At 40.3% G+C, this 20363-nt stretch overlaps 1 protein-coding gene across 1 annotated transcript in view; it reads left to right on the plus strand.

The window, feature by feature from the left end:
• Positions 1 to 2721: 2721 nt before the first annotated feature.
• Positions 2722 to 20363, plus strand: part of LOC310949878 (frizzled-3-like) — a gene marked incomplete at its 3' end in the record, with an annotated part of 28012 nt that continues 10370 nt past the window's right edge. Inside the window, exon 1 of the mRNA XM_083917477.1 lies at positions 2722 to 2877. Coding sequence (XP_083773603.1) covers positions 2737 to 2877 — 141 coding nt within the window. The 5' untranslated portion in view covers positions 2722 to 2736. The remainder of the gene's footprint in view (positions 2878 to 20363) is intronic.

Genomic DNA, 20363 nt, shown 5'->3' on the forward strand with positions numbered 1-20363 from the left:
ACACAAATGTACTGTGTTGTTCACAAAAACTGTTTAATTTCATTAATACCGTAAAATGTTAAAGTACACCAGTACAAATTGAATGCCAGATTAAGGGGGATTTATTATTAACATGCACAAATAAATTCCCTATCACCCATTTTTAACAGGGAGAAATCGATCAAAAACCTCAACTCCCACCTTCATCCAGCACACACAAAGGTTTCCAGCTAGTTATTGCATTGTCCATTTGTTAAGACGAATGATAATTTAAAAAAAATTAAATCCCACACTTTCTTACTTGCAAAAGTGGTTTAATAAATAGATAGCAACGTTTTGGTGCTAGACCTTCATCAGGGAAACATATAAGTGAGTGCAAGGTCATCTTTAATAGGGAGTGGCTGCAAGCCTGCAGTCAATCCGAACAATCCCTTCTTCACACATGAAATCAAACAGACATGAGCAGTTCGAGGACACGACACACCATATCCACCCATAATCAAAGATACAAATGAAGTTGACTCTCAATAATCCTAAAAGATCCTAAGGGTTAAATAAATATAAATGACAGTATAAAGTATATAATTTCCCTCAGTCGAGAATTAACTCCATAAAGTGATTAAAAAATGTATGACTGGTAAATGAATTGAAACCTAGAAGTAGAGAAATACACTCTAGATGAATAACAGACATCTCGAAGATATAGAAGGATTAGACAAGTGCAAATTCAAAAATAGATGAATTAAAAGCATATCTGATTACTGGCCCAACTCGCCTTTATTGAAATACACAGTTCCTCGCCAACAAACACCTACCACATATTCCCATCGGTGCTGTCAGACATTAATAGTCAGCCTGCAGGCAAACGTCCAGTGCGGCCAATAATTCCCTCTTGTCTCTGCGCGGTCACGATGAATCCGCGGGCACGAACGTGTCGGCTGCACGCTACAGACAACCAGCTGCAAACAGAGGAGCAGCGGAGTACTGCAGTGACCGGAGCCGGTGGAGCCGAGGAGCGCCCAACACACCGCTCCTTATTCTTCACACAAGGTAAGAGCATCTATGATTGTAACGTTAGCCAGGACACAATGCGTGCAAGACAAACAGACTCAGATTAAAAACGCTTTCAAATGAATCGTGCACGAACAGCGCGCCGTTGTTGGGCTGAACTGAAGACACTGCGGGGACAAACACACAGCTCAAGATTGATCCGGTCTCGTGTTGCGTGTCAGCGTGTGTGATGCTCGTCTCAGCGCAGCGACTATGCCTCTGACTGAAGCCCACCTTTTTACAGGTTAATGTTTATAGAAACTGGCCATGTTCTCCTTCAAAACAGAGAGACCGTGTAGTCGACCATAAAGACACCGAGTCTCAGAGTGTGAAACCTCGCAGGGGAACGCTACTGTTGCCCGGCCAACCTCACACAAACACGAGAGCGGGGGAGTGTCTGATCATCCGCAGGTGTAACGTTCTTATGAAGCAGCTTGAAAGCATGCCCCGGTTGTCATTTGCGGTTTGCTTTGAACATGTGCTGCAACATGAACTGTGCGTGAACCCCGCTGACACAACGCGCATAGACGAAGATCATTTGACATTGCAGGTTCAATACACAGTCAGTCATGCTCCTTCAGAAATTCTTACCAACGACCACCCAATGGGCTGCTGTACATTTCATCAGAAGTTTTAATCCTGACTTGTATAGAGACAAAGGTGTGGCTGATCAAAGACGATACCAGATACAGTGTAACTTCACTCTAAAGCAAGGCTGGAGAACCCATGCTCCAGGAGGGCCACTGCCCTGCGTGTTTTAGGTCTGTCCCTGCTCTCAGGTGTGTTAGAGCAGAGAGAAACCTAAAACATGCAGGACCGTGGCCCTCCGGGAGTAGGGTTCCCCACCCCTGATCTCAACCAAGCCCACTCTGCTTGTTTGACCATGAGGCCTTTCTTCTTTGTGTGTTTAAACCTGCAGGACCTGCTCGGATGGATCCACTCCAGTGTGGCAACTGAATGTGAAAGACACATGATTTTATGTCTTCCAGGGGGATCTATAAAAATCATTTGTAGGATAATGACATGGCTCAACTTTGGATGTTTCAAGCATCACTGAAGATGGAGTGAGAGGACGTCCAGCAGCCCAGTTGAAACCTCCGGCAGACGGCTGATGGGGGATCTACTATCTCAGCGTCATGCTTTCAGTTGGATTCCGCCTGTTTCATCCTCAGTCTTTGAACAGGGGATTAGCTGCAGGGCATGGCTTTTTTTTTTTGTTAAAATGAGCAACAATAAAGAGTAATAAAAAATGTAAAAGCACATTCTGAGACGCTACAAGAAACTGGTGAATTCAAAGACTGACACAAAAAGCAGCAGCTGACAGATGAATCAGGACTCCACCACATGTGCAGCTCAGGGTGCATACAGAGTGTACCCGCTTTGTGGATTTCTTTCTTTTACCTTCACCGCTGACACTAAAAATTGTCTCCATTGCTTCTGAGGTTAAGAAGCTTTAAAAACAATCCCTGCATGTTTTCGGGGCTATCTAGTGGTTGTCAGGGTGATGATAAAGTCATCAGACTGAGCCACTTTGCAGAAATGCCTAACACAAAGATGCAAGCACCTGTCGGTAGAGGATGTATGAAAGACTGGTTTTCAAAAACTACAACGATTTACTGCAGACAGCTAGTTCCCGTCTGTTTTTCTGTCCTCCTCATCCCCGGACTACTCCTCTTCACCCTGGTCACACCCGCTCTGTCCATTCATATGGAGTCCATAGAGAGCCACAGTGAGTTTAGCTGTGAGCCCATCAGACTGAGAATGTGCCAGGATCTGCCTTACAACAACACCTTTATGCCCAATCTCCTGAATCACTACGACCAGCAAACGGCCGCACTAGCCATGGAGGTAGGTTGTTTTGTTTGTGTGTGTGTGTGTGTCATTATTTTGTTTACTGTTTGTGTGTCACTGCATAAGAGAGGGAAATGGATAGCTGCTGCCATGAATGAGAGAGGTGAAATTACATATTGTTTGTAAAAGAAAATGTACATTGTAATTATATTATCAAGGACACAAACATTAAGTCACCACCTACAGCACAGGCACACATCTTTGTCTGGCAACAAGGTGTAGAAATACAAACCAACAGTCTGCAGAGTTTCACATTTAAGTGTCACGCACCTGCTAAGAACAAAAGGACAGGGACGAGTGGAATGGCTCATATATAATTATATCTGTAAAGGAAAATTGAACAAATGTCACAACAAATATTGTTGGCTGAGGTTCAAAAGATGTTCACTCTTCTTGTTATATCCTTAATTAATTCACCCTTTCAAGCATAAAATCTTTGGTTTTAATCAAGGCAGTGTTGTAATATGAGCTCTGTGTTAATACAATCAATTCATAGACTGACATTGTTTACATCCTCTGCAAATATAACACTTTATAAGTTATCAACCAGCAAATCACCAATATCCTTTATCCTCAGAGCACACAGAGATGGTTTGCACATAAACAATGGAGAGGCCTTGTTTTACACAAAGAGAAACAGGTTGCTTTTTTTTAAAACATCGCTCTGAATAATCTGTAGGCTACAGTGGAACAAATTGGATACACAGACAAAGCCACAGTGGGAATTAAGTAGGTTTTCATGCATGCATGGAATATCAAAGAGTTCCAGGAGCAGAGAAACAGTTGAGAAAAGGTGACAGCCGATCTGCGCTCCTCATGTTACAGCTCTATCCTCTCGCTGCACGTTACTCTTCCTGGGAGATGAATGTGTACTCACTCAGGCACTCACCGCCTCTTTTAAATTTGAACAGTAGCTGACGGACTGAAGGTGCAATCTGAGCAGCAGAAGTGGGAGATATTTTAAAACGGAAATCAATTAGGTGGTTCTGTGATTGATATTTTTGAGTGTAAGGGCATTAGTTTCAAGCAAAAAGAGGAAATGTGCTGCGTTACACACTGTCTGAGTGCAACAGTAGACGCACATCATCCATCTGTATCATGTTACCTCTCTCTCCTTCTCCTTTGTTATGCCCTGGAGAGGGAGATAGAGTGCAGAGTAAGGTGTTGTTCAATATAACTACACTGTAATTACCTGTTTGCAGAAAAGTATTTGTTAGTAACAAAGGTTTGTATGGGACTGTATTTGGGATTTGGACATGTAGGTATGTTAGTTTTACAGCGATAAACTACCTTAGGACTACCTAGTCAGTTTTACAGCGATAAACTACCTTTAGGACTACCTAGTCATTTTCCTAACGATAAAAGATCATTTATTCTAAACAAACATTGAATACAAAGAAACAAAAATCTTTGTAGGCAAGGCCCAGCCTGTTGTAGTGGGAAAAACAGGTTGAGTTTTAATCTCTAAACTTAGATCATATTATGTTAGTTATGTTTTGTGTCTTTGTCCATCCAGTCAGTCCCACTATACATGCTGACTGGCGTAGTTTCACCCATGTTTTGGCTAACATGTATACACTGTGGCTTATGCTTTTGAAAAACTTGGTAAGATGGAAAATACAGTGATTTGTGATTTAAATCTGCCTCCAAATGTTCATAGTTGGCATTTTAAATTACCCAGGGCTAATTTTGGCTGAGCATGTTGGGTGTTTATTTTTTATTTTTGGTTAATGTTTATATTTTCCCATGTCAAAACCAGCTGAATGTCATCCAAAATATCCAAACATCAAAAATATTCTATGCTGCTCTCTAAATATTTAATCACACAAAGGGATTTATAACATTTTCTTATGTTAAACTCTGCAGGTCTCTTCAGGAGACCGTTCGGATCGATGTTGTCTGACGCTCCATTTGTTCCTCTTGAGGAATTAGGATAAACATCTTTATTTGGGGTTGACAGCATTCAGAATTTGCGTGGTGTGTGTGTTTTGAATGGATGACGAAACACCTTGAGTCATAGGATTCACTCGGTACATTAAGGGCCGTGCAAATATTAAAATCAAGTCGAATCCCCGGTGTCATGTCAAAACACGCTGTGTCAGAGCTTGTGAGAAGCATTTGTTGTTGAACTTGATTTGACCCAGATGAAGAAGGAGCTAAGTAACTGACACCCTCCAGTCATGGAAGAGACAGCTTTCTGAAGATGGTGGCGTAGCAACATGAGCCCTCATAGTTTCCCTGCTGTGGTCTGCTTTGACCAGGCATGTCAGTCCTGGTGGGAACCCTGGAGGAAATTTAATAATATTTCTCATGGGACAGTGGCTGTATAATACCAACTTGTGTGTGTTGAAAGATCTATACATGTATATGAATGGGTTTATGTGCAGGTATGAAAGTGTGCAAGGTTTTTGGAAGGATTCCACATTTTGTTTTACTTATTTTAATTTAGTGAATAGACTATCACTACCAAGTTGTTGTAGTTTTTTCCAATTGTATATGATGAATGGCTTTGGCTTTTACATTCTTTACCTTTTAGACAGAAAGCATTCCTGGTTAATTGACATCTATATGGCACTATAATTTGGAAGTGATATGAAGTTGGCATGTTGTACTAGGAAAAATAATAGGAAACGTGTAATTCAAGTGATTTGGAATAAATTCAGAGTTAATTCAGCAGATCCCAACGTCCATAAATCTTACAGCCATGGCAACTGTTTTTCCTTTTTAAGAAAATCCCCAGTGGGCTGATGAAATTGTTTCTTTTACTGTAATAGCAGACCGCAGTATCAGTAGAAATTTCATAAAAAAGGAGCTGTGGTCCAGAGCAGCTGTACATCAGATCAGCAGGGCTAACATCTGGATGTTCATTGTCAGCACATTCAATGTCATAAATCTGAGGATTTAGCTTTCTGTGCTCTGATGTGTTTAGCAGGGGTTGTTGTGGTTTGGTGCAATACAAATAGATGTGAAAGATGATAGACTGTTCATGATGAACCATTTTGGTCTATGACAGTGCTAAAGTCTGTCTAACTCAGCTGTTGTATTTGGTTAGTGTGAAACATTATAGCTTAAATCCTTATATATGATCGGCCTGATGGAGCCAATTGTGGTTTCAAAGATGCCCTACAATTAGGACTGCACATGAATTTGATTTATTGTCATAAATATATCAACTTGGACAGTAAACAAATCACAAAAGACTCTTGTTTTGTTTTTTAGTAAAGAGAGAATCAGAAGACAACTGACAACCATCTTTTAATGGGGCCTTTTTGTGTTCAGTTCAATTTGCTCAATACGATAATCTCCTTTAAAAGAAATTTAATTCCACAAGCAACAAGCAAAATGTTTAATGCTGTATATTGAAAGGAGCAAAAAAGCAGAGCTGAGTACACTTTAAGAGCCGTTTATTTATTGCAAGTAATACCGCTATCACAAATTTCAAGAGTGTTTTTGCTTATTGCATACTTTCCCATGTTGTGCAGCCTCGTCTAGAATAGAAGAAGTGTTTTGGGAAGTCTTTAACCAACTGACGGTTGAGATTGTGTGAGTGCTTGTTTGGGAATCTTACTTGTGCAAAATGTAAAATAAACAACTGCTGCCAAATCAGCGTGACGTATTTCAGATGCCTTAATGAAACTGGAGCCATTGTCAGCAGCTGTCGTAGTCACTTTTTGGGTCATATATCTCATGATGAATGTTTGCTCTGCCTCAGTGGCAAAGCCTTCGTGTCCTGGCTTCCTTTCAAACATCAGTGAGCTGTCATGTTACTTTTCTTTTTGTTGTGAATTGCCTTCAAGTCATAGTTTGAGACATACTCAAGCCTTAGATTGCAAAAACATGTTTACACCCAGCTCTCTTTAGAATAGTGTGGAGACGTGCCCTCGATGAGTCCTTAGTTTTTGGCTGACATTGGAAATACTGCCTTTCCTGCTCCTTCCTTTTTTTAAATGTCAAGCTAAGCCAAAAATGGATTATCCCAGAATATGTGTGAGTGTGCACGATTAGCATACTAGGCCGCAATTATTCAGTGTTTGAGTGACATGCTCAAGGTGCAGTATTTTTCTTGTGTGTAATTATTGCTTAGCCCAGCTAAGGGTTAACTGTGTGTGTGTGTGTGTGTGTGTGTGTGTGTGTGCGTGTGCGTGTGCGTGCGTGTGTGTAAGAGCGTAAGCGTATGAGTGACAGGGAAGTTAACAGTGCCAGCTGTCACCTCTCACTAGTGCTAACTAGCTGCTAATCTCTCTCTCAGTCTCACAATGAAGACATTGATTCCCACAGACCAACCGCCACCCCATCTGCCACAATAGTCAATTAAACCTGAGGGAGAGACTGAAACATAAGAGGGGAAAGTGGACAAGAAGGGAGATGAAATTAGTGGGAGATTGTATGACTTGTGAAATTATTTCCTCAGCAATATGTTCGTGTGTGGGGGTGTGTACTTGCATGCTTTTGTGCCTGCATGTCACGTAGGAATATGACCTGTGCTGTCCATCTGCCGCTGCATGTTACAGTTCCCAGAGGATGCGCTGTAGGTTGTGACATTATTTGAGCTCTCTGCATGTTAGACATATGACATCATTGGGATTGTGTGTCTGCGCTAAGAGACCAGAACTGATCACATGGCTTGAACCTAATGAGTTCTTCTTAAAAGTGAAGATTATTTTATACAAAATTCCTCCTCCTAAAATTACACATTTATAGTTCATATTAGAATGACATATGGTCTGATCATACTCTCTTTAATGACATTGTTCCATTTTATCATTTTGTGTAGGTTTTATCTGTTGATAGTCTCCTTGATTATTCAGAAAGCACTTAGAAATAAAATATATTATTATTTATTATTGATGCTTCCTAAGACATCGTTTGTTGGCACGTTTGGAAAAAATACACTTGACATGATTTGTCAATTATACAAGTTAATTAGAAAAATGTGTAGAGAGGTTCTGGTGGAGTTCCAAAGAAAGATGGCAGAAATGCGGGGATGATTTGATGTTTGCACTGTCCTTCAAAGAAAAGACAGTTGTGAAGCAGATAACAGCTCATCGTGCCCATTATTCTGCTTTTGTTAAATAAATAAATAGGTACATATCATGCAAGAGTTGCCATGCCTGTGGCCTCTGGAGCCCAGATGTCTGCTCGGCCAGGGAGTTTCTCTTGAGTTAGTGGGAAGATATTTGGCTTTTTATTTAGGTGAGATAAATGGCATTCTTAGCCATTAACAATCTGCTATACACAAATTATTTGGAGGTTGAATTAATTTTATTTAGCAATTTAGAAAAATACAGTTGTTGTTGGTATGAATCATTCGCTTTCTCTGAAATCTTTTCTCTATTATTGTCAAAAACAGGAGCTCTGCAGTTTATGAAGCGTATATTGTCAGAGAGCTGTTGATTGAACTCTGCAGTAATTATTGAGACGGTGGCTTTGTAATGGTTAATGAAACTACACAGCAGAAGGATATTCTTTGCTGACAATATAGCTCATTGAGTTTGTCTGGACAATTCGGGTACAATCTTTTGTCATTTGGATCCTGGTGTGAAAGAGATTAGTGAGCCCCCGGTCTAACGGTCCGTTAGAGAAAGGCTCATTTTGGCCTGAGCAGAGCACACTGTTTACAAAGCAAATAGACAGCAACCCTAGCCCTGAAGGAAGGGATTTAGATGTGTCTGTCACTACGTTTACAAGACCAAGTTATTGGGAGAAATCAGGTTTAGGTAATAATGGAAAGGAAAAGAAATTGAAAATGAATGGAAAGCATGTCCAAACCTTTGACTGGTACTGTATTTGAAAATGCCTCTCGAAATTTACAGTCAACTGTTTAGCTATGGATATCTTATTTAGACTCATATTTTAGTGTCAGTGTAACTTTTTTTAATGAACAAGGATGCATCGCTACATGTAATTATGTTTTCTTTCATTGTAACACACTGCTGTCACTAAAACTCAGGCCAAGGTTATATACATGGCCAAGAAACAAGGCATATCCAACAAAAGGTAATTCCCTTATACAGCAGTACATTGCTTAGTGTCAATGTCAGATATATGATATGAAGCTCTCCATTTATGTTGTTAAGGGTTGGAAGCTGATTTGACTTGAACTGAGATTGTGCTTTCTTTCTTGTGAGTTGGTTTATTGTGAGGACAAAAGCTTATTAACTCCTTAGATTAGATGCAGGGAGTTTGACGCTTAATCACAATCTCTTATGTGGTTTGTCCATTGATATTTCTCTTTACGGAGGCCATGTGGGCCTTTTTAAAATTGTCCTCCAAGTTAATATATTAATATTTGGTTTTGGTATTATTAAGACATTACTGCAGTCATGTGACCTGTTGGAGCCACGTAGATTCTAAGATTTATATCTGTGGTGGGCCCCACGTCAAAGTTCAAAAACATCAATAGAATATGATGACCTGGCAGGACTTAATAACTGTGAAAAGACTCTTAAGAGCTTTTCTTATCCCACAAGACCACTCTTGTTTCATAACTCCGCCTACTCCAGAATGGAGCGCTGATTAAAGTAGATTTTTCTTTTTGTTTACTATTGGTTACAATGTTTCAAGGAATGACATAAAAATACTGTGCTTGTTTTTCTTTATGCAAATATGTGGGCTCATTTAACATATTCATCATACTGAGAGAATGATTTAGTGATTTGAACTTTGTGGCAAAGAAGAAAATGGGGCAGTTGAACAGGAACCGAATGGCATAGACTAAGCACGGGTAAATACTGACAGAGTGACAGGTTGTGTAAAGTCCTTACGCCCTACTGTCTCCGGTGTTTGTGTTTCTCTCAGTATGGGGTCCTGTCCTTCAAAATAAGACTGCTCTGTTCAAGTAGAGCCACCCCCGGGTCACCAGGTCTCCCACAACAGAGGGAGCTTGTGTGTGCCAAATCTGGAGAGTTTGAAGCTTGTGGTGCTTAAGCATGGCCTGTTGTGTTTTTTGTATGAATAAGAGAGTGTGTGTGTGTGTGTGTGTGTGTGTGTGTGTGTGTGTGTGTGTGTGTGTGTGTGTGTGTGTGTGTGTGTGTGTGTGTGTGTGTGTGTGTGTGTGTGTGTGTGTGTGTGTGTGTGTGTGTGTGTGTGTGTGTGTGTGTGTGTGTGTGTGTGTGTGTGTGTGTGTGTGTGTGTGTGTGTGTGTGTGTGTGTGTGTGTGTGTGTGTGTGTGTGTGTGTGTGTGTGTGTGTGTGTGTGTGTGTGTGTGTGTGTGTGTCTAAAGAGTCTCATTACCCCATTCACTCTGTCAAAGATAGACAGGTCCTCATTCAGTTTAAAAGTTCTTGTTTATTTCAGTTGAACTCTTGATTATCCTGCTTATTCCGACAGACTCTATTGAAACTGCCAGCCTAAATGAAGCAATCATTTATTTATGCGTGGAACAAAGGCACTGCCTGGCGCTGTTTTTTTGGCTGAATGTTCCCATCAGCATAGCTGCCACCGCTGCTTATCCAGCCTCACAATGCCAAGTTGAAAGAGATTTTAGGAAAGTTTGGAGAGATTTTGCATTGCTCAAATACTGCTCCGTAGCCCACTGTAAATAAAACACCACAGGTTTTCAGGAATATGTGAAGCACTAGTCTATGCCGCTTGAATTCCCCAACCCAATAACATCCTTTTCAGCGTGCTACTTCAGATGTAACTGTGCCAAGTCAAAAAACATACACCACGAATATCCATCCTTCTTTGTGAGCTTATTCTGTCATCTATAATACAGCCAACTTATTTTCATTATTTGTCTCCATTATTTCCTCTCCAGTTAACCTGTAAAACTAGAAAAAGCAGAGGATCCTGACATAGGAGAAGCTGGCACCAGTGTATTTTTGACCTTTTTGGTTGCTAAATGACATCAATTATTCATGTTTCCAAATGGTCTTTTTTGGCATGAGGCCATTTATTAGATTGTGACAGTGTGGTAAAAGACACATTATGTATGACATTCAACATATGTTGCCATCCGGAATCATTGTTTTGAATCATTGACTAATCACCTAATCGACGAATCATTTCAGCACTTAAGTAGGCCCTATAGCATGGAGTTTGTCAAGCGCTCTGATCTACATTAGCTGTCCATATATGCTCCATCCAACCTCCACCCCCATCCTGATATCAGTGATGTATTGATGACAGTGGAGGTCCATCTTTCTCCCTGCATTCTTCTTATTTTTATTTAGTCCACCTGTTATTCTCTCCTTCCAGATTTTTGTGTCATGTTTTATTTGGGCTGCTTAGTACTCCTCCACGAACCCCTCGCTACCTCTGTATGACGTATAGTCCATTCTGTGTTGTATTGGTGTGGAGCCCTGCGATGTTCAGCTCTGATAAAACGCATAAATATAGGTTACCCATGTCTTATGGTCTTAATCTGAACCCATGATCCAGCCTGGGAACTGTGTATGTGTGTATGTACGTGTGGTGAAAGATGTTTAACCCTCATTGTTAAACCCAACTTAACACTAACACACACACACACACACACACACACACACACACACACACACACACACACACACCATTGATCCCCTTCTCACGCAAAGCCACTCAACACAAGGCAGCTCTAACATTTTCAGCATGCTGCAGGTCAGGACCAGCATCAGCTTTAAGAGCTCTAGTGCAACTCTCAACTCTCCTGAAATAGCTCACTTATAAATGCTTATAGTCACATGGATTTTTTTAACAGTTCAAATCAGTGACAACAGTCAATAGCTAAACAGTGCTGCAGACATGTTTCCCTTTTTAGGATGTAATATTGCTTATACTGCTGTCTGACAACAACTGTTATCCCGCATGGTCTGCAAGTAATTTTATTTTGCTTTTGTGCAAGTTTTTAGCAATTTAGCCACAGTTTGCCTGAGTGGAAATGGTGCACTTCTGCATGTGAACATCTATTTCCTATCAAGTCCTCCCAACCCCAGTATCCCACTCACTCTGTGACTCATCCAATTAGTTGCATCAACATTGATGCATTGACTTTGTAATCAACATGGCTGCGCCTTTTATTTACCATTATTATTGTGATTTTTGTAATTATTAATTTCATTACCGGATGAAAAAGGTTAAATAAACCCATTGGGCAAAGCAGCAGCAGTATTCCTTTTTCCTCCTGAGTAATGGTCTGATTTTATAGACACAGGAGGTACGCTATGAACTAAACACACAGCATATTAATGGTCAAAATTACAAAGCTGGTATGATATGATATTCACCAGGGGAGTTGTTACTTTGTCGTATAAATTAATTTGTGAAAGGAGGTGCTTTGCAAACTAAACATCAACCAACATTTTTTAAAAGAATGTATTAATAAAGTAATAGATTTTGTAGTTTCAAATTTGAAGGCTTCTCCAAATCCCATCGGTTAACAAAACAATAATTCTTTGATTCAAACAGCAGGTTTTTGTCGGCTGTAACAGAGTGTATATATGTAAGTGGTAGGCAGATGGATATGCGCAGGCAGCTTGTATGGTGTGAGGACGTGTGTGGGTGCTATCTGATTAAGCTCCACTACCGCACTCTTGGCTCTCCATCTACATCTCTATCATTTCATTTGGCACTCTCTCCTACGCCTCTCAGTTTCTCTTACGCTCACTTTCACACTTCCTTTGTATCGCTCGTTGTCCAAACTTGCTTGCTATACTTTTTGGATGGTATCGCACATTATAGAAGACCTACCACAATGTCTGTGTGTTATCTGTCTGTCTGTACACATGCATGTGCTTTGTCCTGTTATCCTCAATGAGACATGGTCCTGTGAGAGCCACTATATCACCTGTTGCCATGGCAGTTAAATAGGCAGAGAAGGAAGGGGAGGAATGGAGGGAGACAGACAGGCAGGGGAGGAGAGGGAAATTGGATGATGATTGCATGTTCCGGACTAAACCAAGGAGAGGAGGAGGGAAAGGACTGGTAATAAAAGGGAAAGAAAGGAGGCTCATACTGGTAGTCATTGTTTGAAAAAAATACTCTATTTGTCTTGGAAGAGTAATGGAAAGTCAGAAAAATCCGATATTTGCAGTCAAAGCCATGTAATTATGGACAGACATGGTGTACTTGAAGGATATAATGCCTCTCCACCCAAGCCAATGACAGTTAATATGGCGTGGAGACATACAGCAGCCTTGAAAAGTCAAATCACAATTTTTGCTTCGCTCATTGTTAATTTCAAGTAATTTCAACCTCTAAGATAATTGACAGTTCTCTTCTTAATTTAGGATGAGCTTTCTCCTAAACTATCATAGCCTGAGCTTTAAAGTGAGTTGTCATTTTGTTCGTCTTGATTCAACCTGACATTGTGTTCAAGTTAGCTGATTTCTTGTTAGTAAAGGAAGAGTGTTTTGTTTTGTCTTATCCAGTCAGCAGTGAGTGTCTGCCCTCTGTCGTTTTCAGTTAACACGGAAGCTGCAGTAGTGGTTGCTAGGTGCAGTTAATTTGATATTTTTCCACACAGAACAAAGTTAAAACAATCCACTGAAGAAATGGGTCATTCATACCTGATAATATATCTATAAAGCTGAGATTTAATTGTTAACAAGGTTCAATAGTTTGGAGAATCAATCAATGAATGCTGATGTTGGAAAGGAAAGAGGAAGAGGAGGACAAGTGCATGTCAGCATAATTGCCATGGGTAAATGGGAGGCAAGGAAAATAAGAGATGAATACAGGAGAAAGAAGATAGGAGGAGAGGAGGAGGGGAAGTGAACGTGAAGGGGAATGCCATTAACGGCTTTGTCCGGTCATCCCAACTGAACGATGGATGGGCACGGATAAACGAACAAATGAATGAAGAGGGAGAGAGTGTGAGAGAAGGGTGCCCCTTTCTTAACTGTCTTTTCAGAGATTAGGGAGGAGAGCATCACGGTCTTCACTTCATCTATTCATGGACAACGCCTGTCTCTCTCACGAGCCTGTGAGAGGACTGAAGAGGCAGGCACATAGCCAGAGAAAGTGTGTGTTGTTGTGTGAATTTGTCTATGAACACATTTATCATGTGTGCGTTAACTGAGCGAGAGAGTAGAACATGTTGCTTGAGATTAAATCTAAAAAAATCCAGTTAAAGTGGAGAAGAGAGGGGCAGCAGGAAGAAAAAATGCTATGCTTGGAAAATAAAATAGAAAATAGTAGGTGAGCTGCTGAAAGGAGGGGGAGATGGAGAGATCATATAATCGCTATGTGAAACGATGCACCTCTCTTATGCTGTAGAGAGAGAGAGGGAGAATGTAATTGGCTCTAATGTATAGATGCAATGAAGGAGGATGCAGTTAATAATTTGAGTTTGAGGTGGAATAATAAGTGGGATTGAGTTGCAGTAGAGAGATGGAAGCAGAATGGAATATTAGTTTCTGCAGAAATTCAGACATAAATGGAGGATTTAATTGTGATGTGTAGAGGGAATGTTGCAGGGATGTTATATCGTAGCTAGCTAATGGAGGTAGAGCTGATGTGGTCTGACAGCATTTGTGCTGCAGGGCCTGACCGACTCTGATTTGAGAGTGAGTTACTGTGTGAGATAGAGACGGCACAAGAGGAAGAAAAAAAGACAGAGAGCGCGCAAGGGCAATGTGTCCAGATGGACTTTGGCAAGATTTAGTAGCAAAAAAAAGCCTGGTATTGCTCATCTAAATTCCTCCTCTTCTGTCAGAAAGAGGTGCAAGAAATGGTAAGTTGCATCTACCAGTGCATTAAGAGATCAACATTTTATTCATTTTAATGTGCAAGTTTAAGAGATTGAGGTTACTGATTTGTTATTTGATAGACGTCAGTGCACATACAGTACATGTTCCATAACACTTTAAGGAAAGAACACATGCCACATGTATGCATGGTTTTATTACCAGAGTAAAACTGTGCCTGCATTTAAAAGGGAATTTACTTTAATATAATATAATATGTTATAATATAATAAAACATTTTCATTGGGGTTTACTTCAGTCAAGATTATCTGATTTGTGATTTGAGTGGTTTCCGCATCATGATTGAGGGCTATAAGCACTCAAAAAAGAGCACTTTACGGTCATAATCACAACAACATAAAGTCAATTAAAATCACTGATAATACAAAAATACAGCATCTCTGCATGTGGAAATCCAGAACCAGTTAAGAGATTGCACATTTGATATTTTCTCTATGTTGAATACCAGATAGACCAGCTGGACCATTTGGGATTTTTTTTAAGCAGGCATTGCTGCCAGTTCAGTAGCTGTTTCTTTAGAGGCTTAGACCCACTGGCCTGTCACCTTGATCTGACCATAACACAAAGCTGGTGACAGTTTCAGGAAGTGTATGTGTGTCTGTCTGAGGTTCTCACACTCTATACTTTCTTTCCAATCCATTTGACTCTCTAATCCACCAGAAAACCACCACTCTTTTCTCTATGCCACTCCAGTTTTTTTCCTTTTTTCTGCCACCGCTCCCTCCCTCCATACTTGGAAATGTGTAGGAGTTTCTGCAGAGTTGGCTAACTGGATTTTCTGCACACACACACACACACACACACACACACACACTCACACTGGGTAAACAGACTACTCAAAGATATTACACATGCCAAAAAAGACATTACCTGTTTTGGAGCTAAAATCTAGGCCTTACGTTGTAAACCATGTATTAAAGACAAAACAAAACAACTAATCATCTTATCTTCCACTTAATGTATGATTCCCAAAATGTTTTATTATTGTGTAATAAGTACACTGAAAATGATTAGCATGGGATTGGGGAGATCAGCTATTTATATAATCCTTTTTAGGAAAGCGTAGCCATAGAAAAGGGATCGGCTGTTGATGGTCACTTACTTCCAAAATCTCAGCGCTAGCATTTCTTGGGCTAACAGACTAGCTGATGACTGGAGTTTATGTGCAACGGTGCTCTGGTGTATTGTTGCCATTTTTAATCCTCAACACACCCACTGAACAGGACACTTAATTCAACCAGAAAAGTACTGGTGCAAAAAGTTTTCACAAGAAACAGCCCCTGTACTTTTTAATGTTGTGCACTGCTTTTTGTTTTGGCTATCTACTTTACACCAGTTATTGGTATCTATCTTTTCTTAGCCAAATGCGTAATTGCATGCATTACGTGACCGGTAATCATATGACTCTTTCTTCCTGTTTTTTCTTTGTTGTTTCTCTTTTTTTTTAAACGTGAAGTTTTTGTTTCCCTCTTCTATTTCTTTCTCTCTCCCTCCCCCTAGGTTTCTTTGGAGAGAGGGAGCAAAGAGAAAGAAACTTAATCCCTCTATTGAACAAGAGGTGGACCAGTCAGGGGCTTTTTTTTCTCATTTTCCTCTGTGTCAAAAAACCCACCCTGCCTCTCATTCCTGCTTACAATTGCCCCTCTAAATCACACACTCACATACACAAAGGCAATCTTTTTTCCCAACCAATATTGTCTGTTAACCTACCAATTACTTGTTGTACAACCTATTAGTGGCATATGTCTGGTTAGAACAATCTTTTATTTTTCTGGATATCTATCAGAAGGTGTCAAATGGAATTGGGTTGTTATAAATCGTATATGGGGAGACAACAGGGTCATTTTTTGTCAATCGCTGGGTGCCCGTTATTGTTGATAAGATTAAAACGTCCTAAATGCATTTTTTCAATAAATTAATGATTAAATAATGTTTGATTCTAATATGACTTGATATGATTGAGGGCAACACCTGTCCCTCCTTTTGGATGGCATAATTCAGGATGCACAGCATTTGAATCAACAGCAGTCATGCTGCAGTATGTGCACTTATAAGGGATGCATTTGTGAATCTTAAAATGTTTCTCTGAAATGGTCCTCACAAATATAGTTGCCAAATGGCTGAGGTCAAGCCGCCATTCATACCCTTTTAAAGCTTTGTGGAGGATACGTCAAGTTGGAGCTTTGCATGATGGGTGGTGTTTGGGTAACATGTGGTTTGCAGGATGACCTTTGATATTAGATTTTAATTTCAGCATTATGAAGGTTTAGTTAAGCCAAAAAAAAAAATGTTTGTTGACCATTTTGTCAGGAGCCCTTTTGCATTTTGTTGCCTTTTTCAAAACGAGAGACCTTGTTTACCGTAATCTTTAGTCAGCAGTTTTTGTACCTGGACATCATACAAAGTGTGGCAGTGTAAAATTAAAGCAAAAAACACACTAATCATTTAAAAAGAAATGTAGAGAGCTCTAGTGATAGAGGGATCCACAACCATTAATGACACATTACAAAGAGCTTGGTATTGTGAAGGATCCCAATATTGTTACTTAACAGCTGTAGACTGCCGCTCTGTTCTATCAGTCGTAAATTGTGGTTACTCGTAACTCATGGGTGCTAGGTTAGGGAACATAATGGTAAAGAAATTATGATTTGCTTGTGGTGAATTACAAACTTCTCAGCAAATTTATTTGCTCAGTCATTGCAGTGCCTTGTAAATTTGTGAAATGAACCAAAGCTATTTAATTAATCATTATTCCAGTAAAACACAACAAACTAAGAAGTTCCATTTGGCAATACATAATGGCTAAGCCCATTTACCACTATACTGTAGCTTCACCAAGTAGGAGCACTGTTGGTTTTATAGTTGAGATAAAATTGTGCTTCCAATCTAGTATGTATTTGTTGTTGTAATGACTCGTATGTTATTAAAGAGATATATTGATGATTTGAATCCAGTTCTGTGTCATGGCAATGTGGGCAGTGTGTCCAGATGTCCTCTGAGATCTGCTGGATCGTAGATGGTCATCCGACAGATTTTGGCTACACTACGGATTTCACTACGGAGGGAAGCCTATCACTGTTCATCTGCACACACAATCCCTTTAAGTGGATTCTGTCCACTACACATTGAAGAAAGGAAAGAGAGAAACAAGCAGATGCACTAGATTTCCTCTTTATCTTGTCTCTTCTCCCCATCTCCTTCTACAGCTTTACATCCTTCACTAGCAGTCTGCAACCTCAGGGCTTTTACGTTTTCGCTTCCCGCCTCTTCCATCACAACTGACTACAAAATGCCAGACAATTCACTCTAGTCGTCCTCCATGGAAAGCTGATTGTTTCCCCCCTCCTCGCTCGTCGGGTGGCACAGTTAGGCCACTTAATATCAATATTCTCTTTGTGGCTGGAGTTGGAGGGCAATTGCCTTGACTGTCAGAACAATTGCACACAGATATCTGCACACATGCACTGACTTGTGCATGCACACCAGCCTCGCACACTTGCATACCGGAAAACACAATAACTGGGGCACACACACACACACACACACACACACACACGTGTGTAACTGGGCAGAATGGGGACACACAAAATGGGAGTCTCACACATATTCACTGTAGATTCAGTGTGAGGAAACATGAAGGAAGACTTCATTCTGCTGGGCAGTGAGACACGCTCATGCAGAAAGCAACTACCACTCCGTTAAGTGTGCCCTTAGGCTCGTACCCGGAATATGAGTGAGAGAGGTGGACAGACAAGGACAGTCTTCAGAGTAATGGCCACAGCAAATTTTGTTTAGGACAATTGAAGACCTTCGGGACTTTAACTTTTTTGCATGACTACTATTATTAAAGAATATGTCTCAAATCTGGGATTGCACTGGCTAATGGTGTCCTCCGCTCTTCACTGACTGTTAGATCCCTAAACACCTCAGTGTTTCAGGTATTAATGAATCAGGCACCTGTCCTGTACAGCTGGCTCCTAAGGAATATCCCACCATTTTTCCACTTGTAAATTACAAGATAGTGCTTGTGAGTGACTGTGTTTACAGTACATAAGCAATAGCAGGGCATGAAATTGGTACCCGCCCACACGGCAAATGCAGGTAGCTTTTGTGATTGGCGAGTGAAACTGTCAATATACCTGCCACAATGGCGTATCACCATTATGACAACACAACACTGAGAAAGTTGTTGACCAATCAGGTAGCCTATTGTTGCTACGCAAACCCCGCCGTTTTCTTGGACTTTCAAAATAAAAAAAAACGAGAAGAAGAAAAATAAAAAATGTGGCCGCATATTGCTGGCGGGAAGAGGCCGCTAGCTGCAACAGAACAAAAAGAGGATGAGGAGGAAGATTTAAAAAAAGAAAGACATTTAAATACAAACTGGAAAGGGAGGGCAAGGTTCACGACTGGCTTGTGTACGACGCCACAACAGAGGAGATGCACTGTCGGGATTGCCTTATGTATGGCAAGTGGAGGAAGCAGAGGGAAGTGTCTGCTCCTCCTCTTTTGAGGACTCAGAGCCCTCAATCTATAATCTACGCTCTGTGAAAAGGGTTTTTCAATCATTGTCTGACCTTGACATTACAGTGTAATGTAGTATGGTTTCTGTTAATTATTATGATTGTTATTGTTGTTTATCTAAATGTTATCCAGTCAAAATCGTCAAAATATGTAATCTTGAAAAGCAACATACATTTATAAGTAATTTGTTATAAATGTAATGTTTCTAAAAAATGTTGAGCCTGGATATCTAATGACACTACAGTGACAAAGAAACAATGACTAATTGATTGCAGTTGGGTGTTAACTACATAAATGAGATCAATGAGATGATTGACAGTTTTTATTTCTGTTATGTTCTATTCTAAATGTCTGCCACACCATGTCAGATACAGTTGTAAGTCATTATGTAGGTCTTGTCATTAATGAGATTAAGTTGGTTATTAACTCAACAGCACTTTAATGTGTATTCTGTACAAGTTCAAGAACCATTCTTATGCATTTTCTGAGTCGTTCACTTTTATTTTAGGCACAAATAAAATTTGTCTGGTAAAAAAACACAGTGGCTGGCCCTGAGCACTAGTATCCTGTTTACGATTGGAGCTTTGAAATATTCCGGTTATGTGTGTTTTGCATGTAAACCAGGAGAACTCCAGCTACCTGGAGTACGGGGATGGATTGATGGATTGAAAGAGGGTAGAAGAAAACAATAAAGAGAGAGGCTTAAAATCGGGCTACTAATGAGCATGCTAACCCATTCAATATTAAGTATACAAACATAAATGTACTCAGAACATTGTAGTTCAAATGCAGGGCACGCTGAATGGGGCTTTAGTCTCATCGTTGCTCATGTGCATCCTGTCCCTACATAGTGAAGCTTGCGTGTTCACACATGGGTTGTAAAATGTGTGAATTATTGAATGGAGCAGAGTGAAGTGGGTTTCTGTGCAATACTCAAAACTATGTCACGCAGCTCATGCACCGCTGCACCCATTTACTGGTGGAACATCTCTACAATGTGCAGATCTTGAACACAGCAATTGAGAACGATCAAAACATACTCACAGGGCCTGGCTCCACACAGAAACATGCATAAAATGCATGCGCGCGCACACGCACACATACACACTCACTGATGCATGAGTATTTGGACAAATACACTCATACAGTCTGTAAGCATACACTGTAGCTTTTGTGGTAAGCAATCAATGTGCACTGGTAAGCACAAGTGCACTGTTTTGTGTCTCATGTACACATTTTACATACTGTACACACACACACACACACACACAC

Source organism: Echiichthys vipera (assembly GCF_963691815.1).
Source record: "Echiichthys vipera genome assembly, chromosome: 1".
In the NCBI taxonomy this organism is placed as follows: Eukaryota; Metazoa; Chordata; class Actinopteri; order Perciformes; family Trachinidae; genus Echiichthys; species Echiichthys vipera.